This window comes from Hyperolius riggenbachi, chromosome 10 (assembly GCF_040937935.1).
Source record: "Hyperolius riggenbachi isolate aHypRig1 chromosome 10, aHypRig1.pri, whole genome shotgun sequence".
Taxonomy (NCBI): Eukaryota; Metazoa; Chordata; class Amphibia; order Anura; family Hyperoliidae; genus Hyperolius; species Hyperolius riggenbachi.
This window is the reverse complement of record NC_090655.1, coordinates 206,288,899-206,314,888: the sequence shown is the minus strand read 5'-3', so window position 1 is coordinate 206,314,888 and position 25,990 is coordinate 206,288,899. Positions and strand designations below refer to the sequence as shown.

At 49.0% G+C, this 25,990-nt stretch overlaps 1 protein-coding gene across 4 annotated transcripts in view; it reads left to right on the top strand.

Annotated features, from left to right (window-relative positions):
• LOC137536231 (membrane-spanning 4-domains subfamily A member 4D-like) overlaps positions 1 to 25,990 on the top strand; it is a 131,931-nt gene that overhangs the window by 52,733 nt on the left and 53,208 nt on the right. For 3 of the 4 annotated variants that reach the window (XM_068258354.1, XM_068258353.1, XM_068258355.1), the window contains exon 5: positions 20,275 to 20,505. The exons of the other annotated variant lie outside the window; for it this stretch is intronic. In XM_068258354.1, the coding sequence (XP_068114455.1) occupies positions 20,275 to 20,505 (231 nt within the window). The remainder of the gene's footprint in view (positions 1 to 20,274; positions 20,506 to 25,990) is intronic. 4 annotated transcript variants of the gene reach the window in all.

Here is a 25,990-nt window from a genome sequence, read left to right as displayed (position 1 = left end):
TAATGTATACAGTTAATTGAATATATGCTTGCCTCTGCAAGCACATAATCTAATTTAGGACAATTTATCCAACTACAAGAAAAAACTCGGTATCATCTCTAGAGATGTAGCGAACGGTTCGCCGGCGAACGGTTCCAGGTGAACTTAGGGGGTTCGCGTTCGCCTGCACCAGGCGAACTTTTGCGGAAGTTCGATTCACCCCATAATGCACTATGAGGGTCAACTTTGACCCTCTGCATCACAGTCAGCAGGCACATTGTAGCCATTCAAGCTACACTAAGCCCTGGAGCCCCACCCCCCCTTATATAAGGCAGGGTCCGGCGGCCATTAGCCTCACTCGTGTGCCTGCTAGAGAGAGGAAAGGGACAGCTGCTGCAGACTTTTTCTCCTAGGGACAGATTAGTTAGGTTCTAGGCTGCTTTGCTTGCTCCTGACTGATTATTATTGCTTTTAAAGCACCCAGCAACAGCTCTTTTCAGAGCTCATCCTGTACATTTTTTTTTTCTGTGTGTCAAACTGACACTTTTGTTGCATGCACAGCCTTGCTAATTGATATTGTGTGTGCCACTGCCAGCAGCCCAGCACATTCAGTGACTACCTGTGTGTGTGACAGGGAGCTGCACATTGTACTACCCAGTACTGCATATACCCCAGTACCTGTTGTGTTTACTTAACCCACCTCATCACTGCATATACCTAGCGTTGTGTTGAGTGAACCCAGCTCACTGCATCTAACTACCTGTTGTGTTGAGTGAGAACCCACCTGGCCACCTCACTGCATCTAACTACCTGTTGTGTTGAGTGAGAACCCACCTCACTGCATCGTAAGTACCTTTACTGTTCAGTGAACCCAGCTCACTGCATCTAACTACCTGTTGTGTTGAGTGAGAACCCACCTCACTGCATATAGCTAGCATACCCCCGAGATGGACAAAATGGACAAACCAGGTAGAGGAAGAGGTAGAAGCAGACCCAGAGGAAGGCCACCAGGCACCGGCAGGTCTGTGGCTGTGCGAGGTGGTGTTGCGTGATTTCGTGCGGACCTGCCCCAAAATACAGTGCTCAGAAGAAGGCACGTGCCATCACTTCCCAAAATCGTGAGGAGGTGCTTGAGTATTTAACACAGAACACCTCATCTCCCGCAGCCACCAGCGCTACAACAAGCACCACATCCGCTGCATTTGACACTTCGCAGGAGTTATTTGGTGGTGGTGGTGAAATCACTGATTCCCAGCCACTACTGCAACAACAACAAGAGGGCGCAGGTACACCACCTCATACGTCTGAGTTAGGTGGCGATAGTATGGACGTAACGTGTGTGGATGGGGATGATGGTGGACCACCTGAAGTTGGTGCACTTGAGGAGGTGTCTGAGGAAAGCGCAGCTGGCCAGGAGGATTATGATGACTATTATACGGATACCACATATGTTCCCGGTAGAGGAGATGACCAGGGGGACAGTTCAGAGGAGGAGTCAGAGAGGAGTAGGAGGAGACGACTCCATGAAAGAAGCAGAGGGAGCTCGTCCTCAGAAACAGCTGGGGGCAGTGTCCGGCACCATGTATCACCAGCTATGGCCAGCCAGCCAACATGCCCTTCAACGTCAACTGCTGATGCCACCGTAGCGCCATCACCCCAGGGGGGTTCAGCGGTTTGGAAATTTTTTCACGTGTGTCTCAGATCGGAGCAAAGCCATCTGTTGTCTCTGCCAGCAAAACTTGAGCCGTGGAAAGGCCAACTCTCACGTAGGGACAAGTGCCTTACGAAGGCACCTGGAGAGAAGGCACAAACAGCTATGGCAAGAACACCTGAGGAAAAGCAGCACCCCTCAAAAGACAAGCCACCCTCCTTCTCCTCTTCCTCCTTCAGGTGCATCGTCTTCATCCACTTTCTCCCTTGCACCTTCACAGCCACCCTCCTCCACACCGCCTCTTCCCTTCAGCGGTTCCTTCTCCTCTGCCCACAGCAGTACCCAGCTGTCCGTGAAGGAAGTATTTGAGCGGAAGAAGCAAATGTCTGCCAGTCACCCTCTTGCCCGGCGTCTGACAGCTGGCGTGGCGGAACTATTAGCTCGCCAGCTATTACCATACAAGCTGGTGGAGTCGGAGGCTTTCCGTAAGTTTGTGGCCATTGGTACACCGCAGTGGAAGATACCAGGCCGCAATTATTTCTCACAAAAGGCCATACCCAAACTGTACCGTGCAGTTGAGAGGCAAGTGGTGTCATCTCTGGCACACAGCGTTGGGTCAAGGGTCCACCTGACCACGGATGCCTGGTCTGCCCAGCACGGGCAGGGCCACTACATTACATACACAGCCCATTGGGTCAACCTGGTGACCGATGGCAGCAAGCAGGGAGTACGTGGCTGCGCAGAGAACCGACTTGTCACACCTTCACGGCTTGCAGGCAGGCCTCCAGCCACCTCCTCTCCACCTGCTATCACCGCTTCACTGTCGTCATCCTCCTCCTCCTCCTCCTTGGCTGGTGCCGCCATCTCCTCTCCAGCTACACAGCCCCAGCACCCCAGGGCCTATGCTGCATGCCAGGTGCAACGGTGTCATGCAGTGTTAGACATGTCTTGCCTGAAAGCGGAGAGTCACACTGGAGCAGCTCTCCTGGCTGCTCTTAACAAACAGGTGGAGCAATGGCTGACCCCGCACAAGCTTGAGATCGGCAACGTGGTGTGTGACAACGGCAGCAATCTCATTGCTGCGTTGAATTTGGGAAAGCTGACACACATACCCTGCATGGCACATGTGCTTAATCTGGTCGTGCAAAGATTTGTGTCCAAGTACCCAGGCTTAGAGGACGTCCTGAAGCAGGCCAGGAAGTTGTGTGGGCATTTCAGGCGCTCTTACAAGGCTATGGCACGCTTTGCGGAGATTCAGCGTAGAAACAACTTGCCGGTGAGACGCCTGATTTGCGATAGCCCGACTCGCTGGAATTCCACCCTGCTGATGTTCTCTTGCCTGCTAGACCAGGAGAAAGCCGTCACCCAGTACCTGTATCATTACAGTACAAGGACACAATCTGGGAGGATGGGGATGTTGTGGCTTAACAAACTGGACACTGATGCGAAATGCATGCAGGGTCATGGAGCCCTTTGAGGAGGTGACCAAACTGGTGAGTCGCGATGAGGGCACCATCAGCCACTTGATCCCTTACGCCTACTTCCTGGAGCGTGCCGTGCGTAGAGTGGTGGATACAGCTGTGGAGGAGCGTGAACAAGAAGAGTTAGGGCAGCAGGAGTTGTGGGAGCCATTTACACATGAACCCGATGTTTCCACAACATCGGCGGCAGCACAGAGGGGGGAGGAGGAGGAAGAAGAGGAGTCATGTGGGGAAGGAGAGGAGTCAGACTCTGATGATGAGGAAGGTGTTTCTGTGGAGGAGGAAGAGGCAGCGGAAGGAGAACAACCACGGCAGCCATCACAGGGGACTTCTGCTGCTCCACGTTCCCGTGGTATTGTTCGTGGATGGGGGGAGGAAGAGGAGTTGCGTCCCATCACTGAGAAAGAGCAAGAGGAGATGGAGAGTACGTCTGCATCCAGCTTTGTGCAGATGTCCTCTTTCATGTTGTCCAGCCTGTTGAGGGACCCCCGTATCAAAAAACTCAAGACGAATGACCTGTACTAGGTGGCCACGCTACTAGACCCTCGGTACAGGCACAAAGTGGCGGACCTCTTAGCAACTCAACAAAAGGCGGGAAGGATGCAGCACTTGCAGAACAAGCTGTCGATGATGCTTTACAATGCATTTAAGGGTGATGTGGCTGCACAACGCAATCAAGGTACCACTGGCAGTAACCCTCCTCCTCCCAAGTCCACGCAGGCAAGAACAGGACGCTCCAGCGATCTCAGGGTGATGTCGAACATGCGGACGTTCTTCAGTCCAACTCCTCGCCATAGTCCTTCCGGATCCACCCTCCACCAACGCCTGGACCAGCAGGTAGCCGACTACCTGGCCTTGAGTGTGGATGTAGACTCTGTGAAAAGCGACGATGAACCCTTGGACTACTGGTTGCGCAGGCTTGACCTGTGGCTAGAGCTGTCCCAATTTGCCATACAACTTCTCTCTTGCCCTGCTGCAAGCGTCCTGTCAGAAAGGACCTTCAGTGCAGCTGGAGGCATAGTTACTGAGAAGAGAAGTCGCCTAAGTCACGACAGTGTTCAGTACCTGACCTTTATCAAAATGAATGAGGAATGGATCACGGAGGGCTACTGCACGACCGAAGACTAAGTCAGTCCCCACACACAGCATCTCTGCCTGCAGGCCGCTTGACTGCCTTCTCCGCCACTACCAACAGGGTCCAGGACTCTAGGCGGATTCCTGAATTTTTAAGGCCGCTGCTAGCAGCGGCCGCTACACTAATTTTTCTGGTGCGTGTACATGTGCCCATCCCCCTTCGTAAACATTACCTTGCCGCGGTGAACGGGCTTGCGCATCACAATGAAGCAATGACCGCCGTCTATTTGAGTGTCTCGGGTGGGGGTGGCACACAAAAGATAATAAGGTCGTTGCTTCATTGTGCTCAGACCAAATTTGATCAGCTGGACAGTCACTGTTCTGTCATTCAGCTACATCAGCCGGGCGAGCATATGGGCTGAAAAGCCACCATCACCTGCACTCTCGTCATGGTGCGCACCAGTCCAGCACGGCCGTCACTACACAAACGGCTGTTTGCAGTCACTGCATACCTTTCACTGCATCTATGACTGCACATTATACCTGGCAGTCAGTGCATAACTTGCACTTGAATGGATACAATTTTAAACAATTTAAAAATACAACCATCTAAACTTTCAAACAATTTAAAAATACAACCATCTATCATTTTCAAAAAATTTAAAAAAAGGGCAAAAAACTTGCCCTCCGTAAAACATTCTTGGCAAATGCTTTCGACTTGGTTTGTCTTCCGCTGGCTCAAGGGTCCATCTGACCACTAGAGGTGTACCGAACGGTTTGCCGGCGAACGGTTCCAGGCGAACATTGGGGGTTCGCGTTCGCCTGCGCCAGGCGAACTTTTCCGGAAGTTCGATTCGCCCCATAATGCACTATGAGGGTCAACTTTGACCCTCTGCATCCCAGTCAGCAGGCACATTGTAGCCATTCAGGCTACAGTAAGCCCTGGAGCCCCACCCCCCCTTATATAAGGCAGCCTCCGGCGGCCATTACAGTCACTCGTGTGCCTGCTAGAGAGAGGAAAGGGACAGCTGCTGCAGACTTTTTCTCTTAGGGACAGATTAGTTAGGTTCTAGGCTGCTTTGCTTTGCTGATTAATATTGCTTTTAAAGCACCCAGCAACAGCTCTTTTCAGAGCTCAACCTGTACATTTTTTTTTCTGACACTTTTGTTGCATGCACAGCCTTGCTAATTGATAGTGTGTGTGCCACTGCCAGCAGCCCAGCACATTCAGTGACTGACTGCCTGTGTGTGTGACAGGGAGCTGCACATTGTACTACCCAGTACTGCATATACCCCAGTACCTGTTGTGTTTACTTAACCCACCTCATCACTGCATATACCTAGCGTTGTGTTGAGTGAGCCCAGCTCACTGCATCTAAGTCTAACTACCTGTTGTGTTGAGTGAGAACCCACCTCACTGCATCTTAAGTACCTTTACTGTTGAGTGAACCCAGCTCACTGCATCTAACTACCTGTTGTGTTGAGTGTGAACCCACCTGGCCACCTCACTGCATCTAACTACCTGTTGTGTTGAGTGAGAACCCACCTCACTGCATCTTAAGTACCTTTACTGTTGAGTGAACCCAGCTCACTGCATCTAACTACCTGTTGTGTTGAGTGTGAACCCACCTGGCCACCTCACTGCATCTAACTACCTGTTGTGTTGAGTGTGAACCCACCTGGCCACCTCACTGCATCTAACTACCTGTTGTGTTGAGTGAGAACCCACCTCACTGCATATAGCTAGCATATCCCCGAGATGGACAAAATGGACAAACCAGGTAGAGGAAGAGGTAGAGGCAGACCCAGAGGAAGGCCACCAGGCACCGGCAGGTCTGTGGCTGTGCGAGGTGGTGTTGCTGTGATTTCATGCGGACCTGCCCCAAAATACAGTGCTCAGAAGAAGGCACGTGCCATCACTTCCCAAAATTGTGAGGAGGTGATTGAGTATTTAACACAGAACACCTCATCTCCCGCAGCCACCAGCGCTAAAACAAGCACCACATCCGCTGCATTTGACACTTCGCAGGAGTTATTTGGTGGTGGTGGTGAAATCACTGATTCCCAGCCACTACTGCAACAACAACAAGAAGGCGCAGGTACACCACCTCATACGTCTGAGTTAGGTGGCGATAGTATGGACGTAACGTGTGTGGATGGGGATGATGGTGGACCACCTGAAGTTGGTGCACTTGAGGAGGTGTCTGAGGAAAGCGCAGCTGGCCAGGAGGATTATGATGACGATTATACGGATACCACATTTGTTCCCGGTAGAGGAGATGACCAGGGGGACAGTTCAGAGGAGGAGTCAGAGTGGAGTAGGAGGAGACGACTCCATGATAGAAGCAGAGGGAGCTCGTCCTCAGAAACAGCTGGGGGCAGTGTCCGGTGCCATGTATCGCCAGCTATGGCCAGGGAGCACACATGCCCTTCAACGTCAGCTGCTGCTGATGCCACCGTAGCGCCATCACCCCAGGGGGGCTCAGCGGTTTGGAAATTTTTTCACGTGTGTGTCTCAGATCGGAGCAAAGCCATCTGTTGTCTCTGCCAGCAAAAATTGAGCCGTGGAAAGGCCAACTGTCACGTAGGGACAAGTGCTTTACGAAGGCACCTGGAGAGAAGGCACAAACAGCTATGGCAAGAACACCTGAGGAAAAGAAGCACCCCTCAAAAGACAAGCAGCGGAGAACAACCGTGGCAGCCGTCACAGGGGGCTTCTGCTGCTCCACGTTCCCATGGTATTGTTCGTGGCTGGGGGGAGGAAGAATGGATACACTTTTAAACAATTTAAAAATACAACCATCTAAACTTTCAAACAATTTAAAAATACAACCATCTAAACTTTCAAACAATTTAAAAATACAACCATCTAAACTTTCAAACAATTTAAAAATACAACCATCTAAACTTTCAAACAATTTAAAAATACAACCATCTATCATTTTCAAAAAAATTAAAAAAAGGGCATAAAAAAATTTCCCTCCGTAAAACTTTCTTGGCAAATGCTTTCGACTTGGTTTGTCTTCCGCTGGCTCAAGGGTCCATCTGACCACAGATGCCTGGTCTGCAAAGCACGGTCAGGGCAGCTACAGCATGGGTCTCAGCAGGCTCCCACTTCGGGCCGCAATCCAACCTTCATTCCCCGCGGTGACAATGGCAGACTTGCCCTCCATAACGGATTCCCGTTAAAGGATTTAAAGTTAATTCATTTCAAATACACAGCAGGGCCTCGAAAGTCCGCCTCCTGTATTGTTGTTTTTGGTCACTACCTCGGGGCGGGCAGGCGTGCATGCCTGCCCGCTGCCCTCCTTGGATGTGTAGTGGTAGCCGTTGCTCAGGCTCCACACTGGATTCAAACCCCTCATTCCCCGGCCATTACCCGGGGTCACAAATGACAGACTTGCCCGCCTCCATATGATTCTCGTGAAAGGAATGTGGTGTCATCTTTGCCCGCCATAACTGGTTCTCGTTAAAGGATTTAAAGTACATTCATTTCAAATACACAGCAGGGCCTCGAAAGTCCGCCTCCTGTATTGTTATTTTTGGTCACTACCTCGGGGCGGGCGTGCATGCCTACCTGCTGCCCTCCTTGGCTGTGTAGTGGTAGCCGTTTCTCAGGCTCCACACCGGATTCCATCCCTCATTCCCCGGCCATTACCCGGGGTCACAAATGACAGACTTGCCCGCCTCCATATGATTCTCGTGAAAGGAATGTGGTGTCATCTTTGCCCGCCATAACTGGTTCTCGTTAAAGGATTTAAAGTACATTCATTTCAAATACACAGCAGGGCCTCGAAAGTCCTCCTCCTGTATTGTTATTTTTGGTCACTACCTCGGGGCGGGCGGGCGTGCATGCCTGCCCGCTGCCCTCCTTGGATGTGTAGTGGTAGCCGTTGCTCAGGCTCCACACCGGATTCAAACCTCTCATTCCCCGGCCATTACCCGGGGTCACAATGGCAGACTTGCCCGCCTCCACAGGATTCTCATTGTAGCGGTACTGAACAAGTACACAGCAAGTAGAAAATGTAAATTAAAAACAAAATGTAAGCTTTTTAACAATGCCATGGAAAGTTGAGAAGGAAGTCACACATTACCTGACATCACTGAGTGAGGAAGAGCAATCACGCCATGTTGCGCAGTAGTCCAGCATGGCCGTCACTACACAAACAGCTGTTTACGGTGCGTTACACAGTGAGTTTGGTGTGTCAGTGTGAAGCAGTACTCTAATTACACTCCCTGTTTGATGTATACACATGCTAGATGTTTGAAAGCACGTTAGGCCTGCAATTTAGCATTCAATGTGATTTCTGCCCTTAAAACGCTGCTTTGCGTCACATCCAGATTTTTCACCGGGACTTTTGGCATGTATCCCACTCCGCCATGCCCCCCTCCAGGTGTTACACCCCTTGAAACATCTTTTCCATCACTTTTGTGGCCAGCATAATTTTTTCTATTTTTCAAAGTTCGCCTCCCCATTGAAGTCTATTGCGGTTCGCTAACTTTTCCGCAAACCGAACCTTCCGCGGAAGTTCGCGAACCCGGTTCGCGAACCGAAAATCGGAGGTTCGCGACATCTCTAATCATCTCCTACTCTGACCAGACTGCCAGCTCATTCCCCACTTACCATCTCATTTTATCTCACATTTCAACACTTTATTCTTTGAAACTATAATTTCCCATGGACATAATCTTCTGTCCTAATATGTCTCAGTAGTCTGCAAGACACTTACTAATGGCTATATGCCTATGTCTTACATGTTTCTTCTTTTTCTGTAAACTGTATATTGCTTTATACCAGGCAAACCTCAGATTCTCAAAAGAATCGCGCACATAGAGTGCACATCACAACCGCAGCACTAATCTGCTGCCCACACTAAGCCATCACCCACAACTGTGCCTCCCACACTACACCACTACCCACACTAAGCCAACGCCCACACTAACCCACCGCCCACAGTTGCTTCCAGGTCCGGGCATATTTACAACCTTCGGATAGTATATAGAACTAGTGACCTAAGCCCGTTTAAAAACAGGCTCTAGGTCTGTCGCCACACGCGTGCGCGCACACGACCGACGCGCGCATGTGCGCGCACCCGAGCACTGACCACTCGGCTGGCCCACCTCCTGGTCCCTGCTTCCTATCCCAACGGTTGTGTCAGTGCAGGACATGCGCAGTAGCACAAAAGCACTGACAAACGGACATGGGACACAGGGACACTTGTACTTTATTAGGTAGGATGAGTTTGAATAATACTGGTCAAAATCTCTGTATAAAAAAAGATGACAGTTGCCAGGATGCAGTGGCATACCAAGGGCATTTGACAACCGGTGCTGGGTATTATAAGACCCCCCACCCCCCAAAAAAGCGAGTGCGGCAAACTATGCATGCCACGGCAGGTAATTCCTGGTATAGGTGCCCCCAGTATAGGTAATCTAGTTGCCCCAGTATATGTAATAAAGTTGCCCCCAGTATAGACAGCTAGTATAGTTGCCCCCAGTATAGCTGCCCCAGTATAGGTTGCTATTATAGTTGCCCCCACCCCAGTATAGTTGTCCGTAGTATAGTTGCCCCAGTATATGTAATAAAGTTGCCCCCAGTATAGCTAGCTAATATAGTTTCCCCCAGTATAGGTAACTATTATAGTTGCCTCTCCCCAGTATAGGTAGTATAGTTGTCCGTAGTATAGTTGCCCCAGTATAGGTAGCTATCATAGTCGCCCCCAGGATAGGTAATATAGTTGCCCTAGTATAGTTGCCCCCAGTGTAGGTAGTATAGTTGCCCCAGTATAGATAGTATAGTCGCCCCCAGTATAGCTAGTGTAGTTTCCCCCAGTGTAGCCAGTGTAGTTGCCCCCAGTGTAGCCAGCATAGTTGCCCCCATTAGCAAAGTTGCCCCATTGTAGCCAGCATAGTTGTCCCCAGTGTAGCCAGCCCAGTTGACCCAGTGTAGGCAGCATAGTTACCCCCATTAGCAAAGTTGCCCCCAGTGTAGCCAGCATAGTTGCCCCTATTAGCATAGTGCCCCAGTGTAGCCAGCATAGTTGCCCCCATTAGCATAGTGCCCCCAGTGTAGGCAGCATAGTTGCCCCCATTAGCATAGTGACCCTAGTGTAGCCAGCATAGTTGCCCCATTAGCATTGTGCCCCCAGTGTAGCCAGCATAGTTGCCCCCATTACCATAGTGCCCCTAGTGTAGCCAGCACAGTTGCCCCCATTAGCATAGTGCCCCAGTGTAGCCAGCATAGTTGCCCCCATTAGCATAGTGCCCCCAGTGTAGCCAGCATAGTTGCCCCCATTAGCATAGTGCCCCCAGTGTAGCCAACATAGTTGCCCCCATTAGCATTGTGTCCCCAGTGTAGCCAGCATGGTTGCCCCCATTAGCATAGTGCCCCCAGTGTAGCCAGCATAGTTGCCCCCATTAGCATAGTGCCCCCAGTGTAGCCAGCATAGTTGCCCCCATTAGCATAGTGCCCCCAGTGTAGCCAGCATAGTTGCCCCCATTAGCATAGTGCCCCCAGTGTAGCCAGCATAGTTGCTGAAGGAGGGGCTAGAAGGAGGGGTAGGGGACAGCCCCCTCCCTCACCTGGGTCCCCTCCTTCAGCTCTCTCCCCCCTCCAGAATAGCGGCGGCGAAGCGGCACTGTGGGCTGGCGGAGGATTACTCACCTTCTAACTTCTGCGTTCCAAGTGCTGGAACGCAGTGTCACCTCGTCACAGGTCTCCGCCTTCAATGCCGCCCACTGTACTTCCTGATTGGCGGAAGTACAGTGGGCGGCTTCGAAGGCGGAGACCTGTGACAACGGGGATGCTGCGTTCCAGCGCTTGGAACACGGAAGTTAGAAGGTGAGTAATCCTCCGCCCGCCCACAGTGCCGCATCGCCGCCGCTATTCTGGAGGGTGACAGAGCTGAAGGAGGGGACCCAGGTGAGGCAGGGGGGCGTTCTGGCCCCCTTCCCCGCCGCTGTCCCCACTGCCCCTCCTTCTAGAGCTTCTTCCTCTCCTTCCTGCTTTGCCGATGTAGTGGTCAGGGGGGCTTGGTGACTCCCCCTTGCCTGTCAATCACCCGGTGCGCCACGCCCCGCTGCACCCAATGATAGGAACACCACTGCCAGGTTGTCACGTGATCTCTCAGCTTCTGGGTCCATGCATACTTACAACTGCAAATATATGTATTCCTTACTGATTGCTTTCTGGAATAGCTCCTAGGGTTTTTCACTTCTCCTATATTTATGTGCAGAGCCCTCCACAGCATATTATGGAAAAGAACAGTAATGCTGCTTACAGCTGCTCTGTAAAGTATACATGTATTGCTTTATCACACATTGCTATAGATGTCCAAAGACACCTTAGTGATGTTTGCTAATTATCTTTTCCTGGGACACTGCAACTGGAGTGATCACATGCAGTGCCCCTTATCTGCCATCTATCAGTTTCGCCAGATTTCCCTCAGATAACTGCAGTAAGTGACAGCAACATAAGAGAAGAGTTATTTATAGCTTATTTTACTTTGGAAGAAACATACTTCTTATTTGTGCTTCTTTACATGTATTTTAAATTTTACAATTTTTCGTGATAACATATGGCTCCATCTGCAATTCATTTTTTCTCCTGAGTTTTCTCCTGAGTGATATTTTCACGACTTGACAATAAAATGCCTATTAAGCCACCAGCAAACAAGAAAATAACTTTGATAGTACTTTCTCGCCTACTTTTTGTTACTTTTTCAATTGCAGAAAAGTTATTTTAAAGAGAAGATAAAAAATATATCTTAGGAAAAAACTCAAGAGAAAAATATGGACAAATGGGCCAAGAAGTCTTCTGCCAAAACAGGGATCATGGAGGATCTACAGTATGTTACTGGCCTGTTTTGCTAAAATAAGCAGAATTATTTTTACGATAACTGCAGGTGCCCAAAATAAGTAAGACATTTCAAAACAAATAAAATAAAGGGAAATTGAGAATGAACCTGTCTCCAATGCATGTAGGGATGCTCATTTGGAATTTGCGGGATTGAAATTTCCAAATTTCCGATCTCCAAATTTTCGATCGGAAATCGGATCTCGGAAATTGGATTTCTGCAGAAATGCTTTATTACAGCAATCCGGTAATTTTAGGCCAATCACAGAACTCGGAAACAATAGACCAATCAGAGAATGCAGAAACAACTCGAAAGTATTTGGCCAATCAGAGAATGCTAAAAATGAACAAATAAACACTACTCGGAAATTCGAACTCGGAATTTGGATTTCTGTGAAAATACTGCTTTACCACAACTCGGTAATTTTAGCTCAATCATAGAACTCGGAAGCATTGGCCCAATCAGAGAATGCAAAAAATTACCCCAAAAAACCACTACTCGGAAATCAGAAATCGGAAACCGATCGGAAATCCGCAAAATAGTCCTTGGCATAGGCGGAAATCAGAATTTCCGCCCATCCCTAAATGCACGACACAGGCTGATAGTCTGCAGAAAAGGTTATTGATATGCACATGACAACCTGTTATGTTCACTTCTTTAACCACTTGAGGACCGTGGGCTTTACCCCCCTTAAAGATAACCTTAAGTCAAAAAAAAATGAGATCAACTCACCTGGGGCTTATTTCAGCCCCCTGCAGCCGATCGGTGCCCTCGCAGCTCCGCTCCGATGCCTCTGGACCCGCCGGCGACGACTACCGGTTTCGCCGTCACCGGCCGACAGGCATGGGAACGCGAGTGATTGTTCGCGTTCCCAGCCTGTATATCGCCCCCTATGCTGCTATTGCGGCTCCTGGCCTTTAGGTTCACTTTAAGGACCAGGCACTTTTTTTCCATTCAGACCACTGCAGCTTTCACGGTTTATTGCTCGCTCATACAACCTACCACCTAAATGAATTTTGGCTCCTTTTCTTGTCACTAATAAAGCATTCTTTTGGTGCTATTTGATTGCTGCTGCGATTTTTACTTTTTATTATATTCATCAAAAAAGACATGAATTTTGTCAAAAAAAAAAGATTTTTTTTAACTTTCTGTGCTGACATTTTTCAAATAAAGTAAAATTTCTGTACACATGCAGCACGAAAAAGTGGTTTGGGTAAAAGTTATAGCGTTTACAAACTATGGTGCAAAAAGTGAATTTTCCCATTTTGAAGCATCTCTGAGCACCTGTCAGGTTTCATAAGGTGCTAGAATTCCAGGATAGTATAAATACCCCCCAAATGACCCCAAAGAAGACATCCCAAAGTATTCACTGAGAGGATTAGTGAGTTCATAGAAGATATTATTTTTTGTCACAAGTAAGCGGAAAATGACACTTTGTGACAAAACAAAAAAAGGTTCCATTTCTTCTAACTTGCGACAAAAAAAAAATGAAATCTGCCACGGACTCACCATGCCCCTCTCTGAATACCTTGAAGTGTCTACTTTCCAAAATGGGGTCATTTGTGTGGTGTGTTTACTGTCCTGACATTTTGGGGGGTGCTAAATTGTAAGCACCCCTGTAAAGCCTAAAGGTGCTCATTGGACTTTGGGCCCCTTAGCGCAGTTAGGCTGCAAAAAAGTGCCACACATGTGGTATTGCCGTACTCAGGAGAAGTAGTATAATGTGTTTTGGGGTGTATTTTTACACATACCCATGCTGGGTGGGAGAAATATCTCTGTAAATGACAATTGTTTACTTTTTTTTACACACAATTGTCCATTTACAGAGAGATTTCTCCCACCCAGCATGGGTATGTGTAAAAATACACCCCAAAACACATTATACTACTTCTCCTGAGTACGGCGGTACCACATGTGTGACACTTTTTTGCAGCCTAAGTGCGCTAAGGGGCCCAATGTCCTATTCACAGGTCATTTTGAGGCATTTGTTTTCTAGACTACTCCTCACGGTTTAGGGCCCCTAAAATGCCAGGGCAGCATAGGAACCCCACAAGTGACCCCATTTTAGAAAGAAGACACCCCAAGGTATTCCGTTAGGTGTATGGCGAGTTCATAGAAGATTTTATTTTTTGTCACAAGTTAGTGAAAAATGACACTTTGTGAAAAAAAAAAAACAATAAAAATCAATTTCCGCTAACTTTTGACAAAAAATAAAATATTCTATGAACTCGTCATACACCTAACAGAATACCTTGGGGTGTCTTTTTTCTAAAATGGGGTCTCTTGTGGGGTTCCTATACCGCCCTGGCATTTTACGGGCCCAAAACCGTGAGTAGTCTGGAAACCAAATGTCTCAAAATGACTGTCCAGGGTATAAGCATCTGCAAATTTTGATGACAGGTGGTCTATGAGGGGGCAAATTTTGTGGAACCAGTCATAAGCAGGGTGGCTTTTTAGATGACAGGTTGTATTGGGCCTGATCTGATGGATAGGAGTGCTAGGGGATTGACAGGAGGTGATTGATGGGTGTCTCAGGGGGTGGTTAGAGGGGAAAATAGATGCAATCAATGCACTGGGGAGGTGATCGGAAGGGGGTCTGAGGGGGATCTGAGGGTTTGGTCGAGTGATTAGGAGCCCACACGGAGCAAATTAGGGCCTGATCTGATGGGTAGGTGTGCTAGGGGGTGACAGGAGGTGATTGATGGGTGTCTCAAGGTGTGATTAGAGGGGGGAATAGATGCAAGCAATGCACTGGCGAGGTGATCAGGGCTGGGGTCTGAGGGCGTTCTGAGGGTGTGGGCGGGTGATTGAGTGCCCTAGGGGCAGATAGGGGTCTAATCTGATGGGTAGCAGTGACAGGGGGTGATTGATGGGTAATTAGTGGGTGTTTAGGGTAGAGAACAGATGTAAACAATGCACTTGGGAGGTGATCGGACGTCGGATCTGCGGGCGATCTATTGGTGTGGGTGATCAGATTGCCCGCAACGGGCAGGTTAGGGGGTGATTGATGGGTGGCAGTGACAGGGGGTGATTGATGGGTGGCAGTGACAGGGGGTGATTGATGGGTGATTGACAGGTGATCAGTGGGTTATTACAGGGATGAACAGATGTAAATAATGCACTGGCGAATTGATAAGGGGGGGGGGGGGTCTGAGGGCAATCTGAGCGTGTAGGCGGGTGATTGGGTGCCTGCAAGGGGCAGATTAGGGTCTGATCTGATGGGTAACAGTGACAGGTGGTGATAGGGGGTGATTGATGGGTAATTAGTGGGTGTTTAGGGTAGAGAACAGATGTAAACACTGCACTTGGGAGGTGATCTGACGTCGGATCTGCGGGCAATCTATTGGTGTGGGTGGGTGATCAAATTGCCCGCAAGGGGCAGGTTAGGGGCTGATTGATGGGTGGCAGTGACAGGGGGTGATTGATGGGTGATTGACAGGTGATTGACAGGTAATTGACAGGTGATCAGGGGGATAGATGCATACAGTACACAGGGGGGGGGGGGGGGGTCTGGGGAGAATATGAGGGGGGGGGGGTGATCAGGAGGGAGCAGGGGGCAGTTTAGGGCATAAAAAAAATAGCGTTGACAGATAGTGACAGGGAGTGATTGATGGGTGATTAGGGGGGTGATTGGGTGCAAACAGGGGTCTGGGGTGTGGGCAGGGGGGGGGGGGGGTCTGAGGGGTGCTGTGGGCGATCAGGGGGCAGGGGGGGGGAATCAGTGTGCTTGGGTGCAGACTAGGGTGGCTGCAGCCTGCCCTGGTGGTCCCTCGGACACTGGGACCACCAGGGCAGGAGGCAGCCTGTATAATACACTTTGGGCTCGATTCACAAAGCGGTGCTAACCCAGTTAGAGACTTTAGGCATGATAACCATTGCACCACGCTGGTGAAAAGCCAGTTTAGGTGTGATAAGTTTAGGTGTGATAAGTTTAGGTATGATGGGCTCGATTCACAAAGCGGTGATAACCCAGTTATCACGCCTAAAAGACTTTAGGCGTGATGACCTTTTCACCACTGAGTTATCACCGATTTTTCCTGCTCTTCGCGCGAAGTTACCGCGCGTAAGCGCGTGAGAGCGCGCGCAAAGTCCCATAGGGCTTAATGGGAGCTTCACGCGAAGCGTCGGGTGTTGCGCGCGCACTTACGCGCGTACGCGCGGCAACTTCGCGCGAGTTTCTTCTTATCATGCCTAAAGTGACTTTAGGCGTGATAAGGGCCTTTTCACCACGGTGCTAACACTTTGCACCGCTTGGTGAATCGAGCCCGATAAGTTTAGATCGCTTGCAAAGTCCCGCACGCAAAGCAGCGGCATTAAACTTTATACGAAGTGCACCAGACTTTGCTAGCGTAAAACTTTTGATCAGCTGTGCACTGTGGTGCTAACGCAGTTGGCGCTTAAACTTATCATGCCTAAACTTATCACACCTAAACTTATCATGCCTAAACTTATCACACCTAAACTTATCATGCCTAAACTGAGTTTAGGCATGATAAAGGGCTTTTCACCAGCGTGCTAACTGTTAGCACCGCTTTGTGAATCAGGCCCACTGTATACATTACAAAGTGTATTATACACTTTGTATGCGGCGATCCGGGTGCTAGTAACCCGCCGGCGCTTCCGAACGGCCGGCGGGTTACAGCGCGAGGGGGCGGTGCCAGTCGCCGGCGGCCGATCGCGTCATGAATGACGCGATCGCGCCGCCCGTACAAGGACCGCCGCCTCTGTGCATGCGGCGGTCCTTGCGGCATCCACTCTCCGGCCGTCCCTGTGCAGTGGGCGGTCGGCAAGTGGTTAGGTTGGCGCCTTCTAAATACAGTACATTGTTTATGGGGTGCTGATGCATAACAGTGGGTGTTTTATTATCTTTTCCCCAGATTATTACTGTACAGGGTGGGCCATTTATATGGATACACCCTAATAAAATGGGAATGGTTGGGGATATTAACTTCCTGTTTGTGGTACATTAGTATATGTGAGGGGGGAAACCTTTTCCAGATGGGTGGTGACCATGGTGGCCATTTTGAAGTCGGCCATTTTGAATCCAACTTTTGTTTTTTCAATAGGAAGAGGGTCATGTGACACATCAAACTTATTGGGAATTTCACAAGAAAAACAATGGCATGCTTGGTTTTAACATATCTTTATTATTTCATCAGTTATTTACAAGTTTCTGACCATTTATAAAATGTGTTCAATGTGCTGCCTATTGTGTTGGATTGTCAATGCAACCCTCTTCTCCCACTCTTCACACACTGATAGCAACACCGCAGGAGAAATGCTAGCAGAGGTTTCCAGTATCCGTAGTTTTAGGTGCTGCACATCTCGTGTCTTCACAGCATAGACAATTGCCTTCAGATGACCCCAAAGATAAGTCTAAGGGGGTCAGATTGGGAGACCTTGAAAGAATAAAGTTACGTTAAAACCGAACACTAGAAATCACTGGGCCCCCCTGCGAAACTTTGGATGGGCCCCCCCTACCCCCAGCCCAGGTATAGGTGCCCGCCCCCAGTATAGCCAGTTATAGGTGCCCACCCCTAGTATAGCCAGGTATACGTGCCCTCAGTATAGCTAGGTATAGGTGCCCTCAGTATAGCCAGGTATAGGTGCCCACAGTTTAGCCAGGCATGTGTGTCTCCAGTAAAGCCAGGCATGGGTAGTACCCTCAGTATAGTTAGGTATAGGTGCCCTCAGTACAGCTAGGCATGGGTGCCCACAATACAGCCAGGCATGAGTACTCACAGTATAGCTTCTAGCCAGGCTTGGGTGCCCCGAGTATAACCAGGCATGGATGCCCCCAGTATATCTAGGTATAGGTGCCCTCAGTATAGCTAGGCATATTTTCCCCCAGTATAGCTAGGTATAGGTGCCCTCAGTGTAGCTAGGCATGGGTGCCCACAGTATAGCCAGGAGGGGACGCAGCACATGAAGGTGGAGTGATGCCCACATACAGCGGCGGAGAGGGGGCCACTCCCCCTCTCCCTAATCTTGGGCTCCCCCATCAGCGCTTCCATCTCTGGCATTAACTAGCAACAGCAGCGGCACTGTAAAGGGAACGCGGACTTACTTCTATGCTCCACGCCGGAGGTTCTTCTCTGTAACAGTGCCCAATGATGCTACTTCCTGTTTATCAGGAAGTAGCATCATCGGGCGCTGATACAGTGAAGAACTTCCAGCGTGGAATGCGGTAGTAAGTCCGCGTTCCCTTTACACTGCTGTTGCTAGTTAATGCCAGAGAAGGAAGCGCTGATGGGGGAGCCCAAGGTGAGGGGGGGGAGTGGCCCAGTGCCCCCCCTCCCTGATGCTGTTTGTGGGCATCGCTCCCCCTTCATGAGCTGCGTCCCCTCCTGGCTCCTGCCCCCCAAAATGGCCCTGCCCCCCTCCACGGCTGCATCCCTTGCAAACCCCTATTGTTACACCCCTGATCCATGGCTAGGCTACTAGAAATGACCTAGGTTTATATACAGACTTGTAAACACAGAGAAGAATCAGCCTAGCTGGGTTCTCTGAACATGTGACTCTAAGAGGAAAATATAGGTCCTGGGAGAGGAAGCAGTAGGGTAATGTAATGATCGATGTCAGCACGCAGAGAGAATCTGATTATTGGTGATCTGCAGTATCACCAAGAATACAGATATATACCTGATTATTGATGATCTGCAGAATCCCCAATAATACAGATATATTACTAACCTCTGGACACCTATGTATATAAGAGGGTTTGATGTAACAGTAATACTCTGAGAAACACACCTGATGAGCAGGTGATCTTGGGCAGTATAGGCAATACTGCTTTAGAGAATACAGGAACCTTCCAGCAGCCTGAGACTCTCCAAGGGGTGGAGTCAGGCTGGAGGTAGGAAGGACTAGAGAGTGAGTGACACCTGAAGGTGGACGTCACTGACAGATCTGGAGACTATCTCTAAAGGAGAGAGATAGCTCTCGAGGTCGGGCAAGCCAGGTTGGCAACACACGGACAGACAAAGTACAAAGACAGGAAGCTGATTCGGTATCCAAGGCAAGCAGGGTTTGGCAACAGAGTATCAGATGTGCAAGGTACCGAATCAGATATCAGAGGAGTAGTCGGGAAAGCAAAATCATAACAGATATCAAACAATGCCTAGTGTGGGTGTGAGGTCCGTGGTCTCAACACCCTGGAACTGGTCTGATGTATAACAGAATGATAACACAAGTTTCCTAGTCTGGGTGTGAGGTCCGTGGTCTCTACACCCTGGAACTAGTCTGATGTAAAGTTCCCTAGTCTGGGTGTTAGGTCCGTGGTCTCTACACCCTGGAACTAGTCTGATGTATAACAGAATGATAACACAAGTTCCCTAGTCTGGGTGTGAGGTCCGTGGTCTCTACACCCTGGAACTAATCTGATGAATAACAGAATGATAATACGAGTAATCTGGCTCAGTGTGAATTCCCAGGTCCTCCTGGTTCAAACACACTGTTGGATCTGACTAGGTCTGAGTGCTTCCACATAGTGTTCGCAACGGCAGAAAACTTGTGACTGGCCAGCAGTAACTATATATGGAGTAGTGCTCTCTGGCGCCACCCCTAAGTGATCAACCAATAGTTACCAGCTCTGGGGTCAGCTGACCGGCTTGGTCAGCTGATCCCCCCCCTTGCCCACCATAAAAGTTCTGCCCCTCAGCGTGCGCGCGCGTATTCCTAAGCCTGTGTGAACTAACAGACCCAGCCACACCAGACACACGCTGCTGCGTGCAAACCGCCGCGCTGGACGCGGAACCAGCCGCCTTGCTGTCAATACATGCGGCGGCTTTTCCGCGTTCTGCCATGTTACCAGACGCATGCTTCCGCGTGCAAACCGCCGTATTGGACGCGTAATCAGCCGCCTTGCTGTCAGCACACGCGGCGGCTTTTCCGCGTTCTCTCACAGGTAAAAGCTAATTCATCATCATCACAAAAACACTTATTGAATATAAGAAAGAAGTTTTAAATCAGGATGATACCATTTATTGGCTAACTAAAAATGAATAAATTATTCATTTTTAGTTAGCCAATAAATGGTATCATCCTGATTTAAAACTTCTTGCTTTTACTGATGGCTAACACGGTACAATACCCTACTGCTACTGAATATAAGAAAACACACATTAGTGTTGAGCATTTACAGAATTATTACTTGACAAGCTAAATAATATTGAAGCTGATTTAATACATTCACTTTTGGTTTGACTAAGGCTTTTTCCTTCCTACATTACAGGTGAGGGGGTCTCTATCACTGAACATCATCAGCACCATTTTCACCACAGTGGCCATCATCTTAAATGCTTTTGATTTTCCAATGGTAGACTATAACTCATACAGCGATTCATCATATAGCGGCGGCAATAATTATTATTATAACGCTAGCAATAATTATTATTATAACGGCTATGGCAATCAACAGTCCTATTACAATGGAGGAGGATGGCACATGGAATACTATCAGCCTGTAAGTATTCTTTTAATAATTCAAATTTTAGACTCCTTTGCCTTACTCAAGGAAAGCTTTGTTCAGTGGTGTTGAGTTCGAATTTCACATAATTATAATTTCGCATGACAATTTGCAATTACGATGCAAAATTTTAATGCAAAAGTACTAGCAAATTCTAAATTAATTTTGTAACCGTAATTACCGTATATACTCGCAAGCAAGCCGACCCGCATGTAAGCCGACCCCCCCACTTTTACCCAAAAAAACAGGAAAAAATGATTGACCCTCATGTAAGCCGGGGGTAGGAAACGCTGGCCGCGTGATCCCCCCAGTATGTCCCAGTATAGCTAGTATAGTGCCCAGTATAGGTAGGTAGTGCTCAGTATAGCAAGTAAAATGCCCCAGTATAGCTAGTATAGTGCTCAGTATAGCTAGTATAGTGCTCAGTATAGCTAGTATAGTGCTCAGTATAGCTAGTATAGTGCTCAGTATAGCTAGTATAGTGCTCAGTATAGCTAGTATAGTGCTCATTATAGCTAGTATAGTGCTCAGTATAGCTAGTATAGTGCTCATTATAGCTAGTGAAGTGCCCCAGTTTAGCTAGTATAGTGCTCAGTATAGGTAGGTAGTGCTCAGTATAGCTAGTAAAATGCCCCAGTATAGCTAGTATAGTGCTCAGTATAGCTAGTATAGTGCTCAGTATAGCTAGTGAAGTGCCCCAGTTTAGCTAGTATAGTGCTCAGTATAGTGCCCCATTATAGCTAGTATAGTGCCCCATTATAGCTAGTATAGTGCCCCCAGTATAGCTAGTATAGTGCCCCCAGTATAGCTAGTATAGTGCCCCAGTATAGCTAGTATAGTGCCCCCAGTATAGCTAGTATAGTGCCCCCAGTATAGCTAGTATAGTGCCCCATTATAGCTAGTATAGTGCCCCATTATAGCTAGTATAGTGCCCCATTATAGCTAGTATAGTGCCCCATATAGCTAGCATAGTGCCCCATATAGCTAGCATAGTGCCCCATATAGCTAGCATAGTGCCCCAGTATGGGTGGGTGGGTAGGTGCTGTCCCTCCCCGCTCCCCCCGCGGCCGCCGCCGCCGCTGCTGCTATTACCTTAGGCGGCGCCGCTTCCTCTATCCCCGTCCTCCTCCGGTAGTAACTCATTCACAGCAGCGCGCCTCTCGCTGCTGTGATGACGAGGAAACCATAGAGAGCGGCTTCCTGTAGCGCGATGCCGTTACTATGGGAACCGCTCTCTATGGTTTCCTGCATCATCACAGCAGCGGGGGGCGCGCTGCTGTGAATGAGTTACCGGAGGAGGACGGGGATAGAGACAGCGGCGCCGCCTAAGGTAATAGCAGCGGTGGCCGCGGGGGGAGCGGGGAGGGACAGCACCTATCCACCAACCCACCCATGACTCGCAAGCAAGCCGACCCCCCAACTTTTAGCCCACTTTTGGGGGGTCAAAAATTCGGCTTGCTTGCGAGTATATACGGTATGTTCAGTAATTTCATAATTACAGGAAATGAAAAATTTGCTTTTTTGGGAACAGATCAAAAAATGTTTTTAAACACCTTGTAGTTTCTGAGAAAATACATTTTTAAAAATTCAAAGAATAAATGATTTTAAAACTCAGTAAAATTACATTTTTATATGGTACACTGTAATATATACCGAGTTCAGAGATCTGTATACTAATTTTATAAGTTTCAATAAAATGAACTAGTGATACAATATACAATACAATACAATACCATTAGCAAAGCACTTTTCTCCCATAGGACTCAAAGCGCAAAGCTATGTCTCAGATCAATACAAGGTTGTAGGCTGGACTGTGTTACAGAGGAAATAGTCAGATGTTCATAAATGCCAGACTAAAGAGATGGGATTTCAGTTTGGACATAAATGCTTCCAGGGATGGAGCTCTCCTGATTGGGTGTGGCAGGGAGTTCCAAAGTATAGGGGAAGTATGGCAGAAGGCTCTGCCTCCAAAGGTTTTGGGGTGACCAGGGGCGTAACTAGAAATCACTGGGCCCCCCTGCGAAAATTTGGATGCCCCCCCCCCCCCCCATAGGTACCAAATAATTGTAATGGGGCAGCGTTTCACTATAAAATAATTGTAATGTGGCAGCGTTTCACCATAAAATAATCGTAATGCACCAGAAATGTATTGTAAAGTGGGCAGCATTTCACCAGAAATTAATCGTAAAGTGGGCAGCATTTCACCATAAAATAATCGTAAAGTGGGTAGCATTTCACCATAAAATAATCGCAAAGTGGGCAGCATTTCACCATAAAATAATCGTAAAGTGGGCAGCATTTCACCATAAAATCATAAAGTGGGCAGCATTTTACCATAAAATAATCGTAAAGTGGGTGTAACGATTGGTGTCAGCAACACAGATTTATCTGATTATTGGTGATCTGCAGTATCGCCAATAATACTAGTATAGCTAGACACAGGACACCCAATGTGGTATTGTGTTTGGTGCAACAGTAATTGGAGAAGTTATCTCCCGAGGAGCGGGAGATACAGACAATACTGCAGCCAAGGATCCCCTGAGGGGCAGGGGATTCAGACTGCACTGCAGCCAGTGGACACCTAAGAAGCAGGGACCACTGACGATGTTTGAGAAGATAATCACCTGAAGAGCAGGTGATCAAGACTAAGCTATAGCCCAGGATCCCCTGAGGAGAAGGGAATTCAGACTGTACTGCAGCCAAGAATTCCCTGAGGAGCATTGAACAGATTGTACTGCAGCTAGTAGACACCTGAGGAGCAGGGACCACTGACTGTGCTGCAAGGGTGGTCACTGGTGGAATGAGTGTTTATGACTATACTACAGCCAAGGATTCCCTGAGGATCAGGGAATCAGACTACTGCAGCCAGTGGACCCCTGAGGAGCAGGGACCACTGACTGTGCTGCAAGATGATCTCCTGAGGAGCAGGTGATCAAAAGACTCTGCTTGCGGCTAACAGACACCTGAGGAGCAAGTGTCACAGACAGTGCAGCAAGACTGATCACCTAAGGGTTAGGTGACAGCCCTTAAGAATTCCCTCACTAGTGGCAAGACCCACTAGTGAGGACAGAAAGGTCAGTCAAGCAAGGTCAGCAACGTATGGACAGATAACGTACAGAGGCGGAAGACTGATTCGGTGTCAAGGTACAGGCAGTGTCGGCAACAGTTGTCAGATAGGCATAAGTACCGAATCAGTAAGCAAGAGAGTAGTCAGGAAGGTGAGAGATCATAACAGATAAACAGTAGCAATATAGCAATATCCTAGTCTAGGTGTGAAGTCCTTGGTTTCAACACCTGGGAACTAGACTAAAGAATGGTACACAAGTCTCACAATACAATAGTACTTAAAGCTATCAACGGAATCTGACTAAGTGTGAACTCCCAGCTCCGGCTGGTTCTAACACACTGTAAGATCTGACTAGGGTCTGAGCGCTCACACGTAAGCATTCGCAACAGCAGACAACTCGCAACTGACAGGCAAGTCCTATAAATACCCAGAGCGCTCCACAGCGCCGCCCTAGGCACTCAGCCAATCCGGAGCATAACCAGAGTCAGCTGACCGGCTTGATCAGCTGACTCCCCTTTAACTTGCATAAAGGTCCTGTCGCCCTGGCGCACGCGCAGCTCTTAATCTGTGTGCACTAGAAGGACCAGGCGAACCAGCAGCATGTAGCTGCGCGGCAGAAGCCGCAGGCTGGAACACGGAGATGGCCGCCATGCCGCTTGCCCATGCAGCGGCATCTCCGCTATTCTTTACAGTGGGCAGCAGTCACCAGAAAATCGCAATGTGGGCAGCGTTCACCAGAAAATTGTACAGTGGGCAGCAGTCATCAAAAAATCGCAATGAGGGCTGTGTTCACCAGAAAATCGTACAGTGGGCAGCGTTCACCAGAAAATCGTACAGTGGGCAGCGTTCACCAGAAAATCGTACAGTGGGCGGCGTTCACCAGAAAATCGTACAGTGGGCAGCGTTCACCAGAAAATCGTACAGTGGGCAGCAAGCACCAGAAAATCGCAATGTGGGCAGCGTTCACAAGAAAATCGTACAGTGGGAAGCAGTCACCAAAAAAATCGCAATGTGGGCAGCAGTCACCAGAAAATCGTACAGTGGGCAGCAGTCACCAGAAAATCGTACAGTGGGCAGCAGTCACCAGAAAAATCGCAATGTGGGCAGCAGTCGCCAGAAAAATCGCAATGTGGGCAGCAGGCATCAGAAAATCGCAATGTGGGCAGCAGGCATCAGAAAATCGCAATGTGGGCAGCAGGCATCAGAAAATCGCAATGTGGGCAGCAGGCACCATAAAATCGCAATGTGGGCAGCAGACACCAGAAAATCGCAATGTGGGCAGCAGTCAGCAGAAAATCGCAAAGTGGGCAGCAGGCACCAGAAAATCGCAATGTGGGCACCAGTCAACAGAAAATAGTACAGTGGGCAGCACCTGGCTGTAAAAAACAAAAAACAACAACAAATAGTCTCCAGAGCAGGGCTTCGGCAGCCATCTTGCCGTAGCCCTGCTCTGGCTCCCGGGAGACAGACTGCGGCTGCGGGGAATGAACTGGCCCGGTGTCTATTAGACGCTGCGGCCAGTTCCCCACCTGGCTGGGGGTCCTAGAATCGGGTGGGCGGCAGCGCGCCCCCCCCCCCCCCCCCGCGCACATGGCTGGCGGGCCCCGAAGCGGCCCCGGACCCCCCTGCGGCTGAGGGGGTCGCATCCCCGGTGGTTACGCCGGTGGGGGTGACCAAGGTATTACAAGGCAAGTTTATCAATTAAAAGCTTGGGTTTTAACTCTACCAGTCCCTTGAAAAAAATAGTCTGATGGTTTTAGCTTTTCACTTTATGCCGTGTTTTTATTTCTTTAGATCATGGATGAAATTTGAGCAAAAATGAGGGGCGTGGCTTGGCACCTGAGCGGAATGGACACATGCTAGAACAGCTCCAGACCCGGACTTCTACAGCTACGTTCCCTGTTAGCCCACACCTGCAATGACAACTAAGAGGAACACCCATTGACTCTGACTCTCACCTCGGAAAGACTGTCCCTGAACTCTTTAGATCACATTCCTCAAGGAAAGCAACGGAGGCCTCCAAGATGGCGCTGACTCGCGCAGCCTCTCCGGCTGTGTTGCACTCAGAGTCCTCAGACCAGGAGTACGGTAGGCCCGCAAAGCGGGGTAACAGCCTTTCCCTCGCCGATCTTAAATCCTTTTTGGATGATATTAAAGCTACCCTGAGAGCAGCAATCGCCGAGGTCCACGATGACATGGCAGACATAGCCGCGCGCATTACCACCATGGAGAAAGCTGACTACAAGCGTGACACCCAGATTAAAACTCGAAACATGTCAGCTAACTGATGCTTGTATCCGTGTTTTACTGATGTACATGTCCTAATAAAGTTTGGAACCCTGGACTGGTGCGGACCTTCCGTTTTTTTCCTGAATTCCTGTGGGCCTGCTGACCTGGTCGTGCACAGCTTTAGGG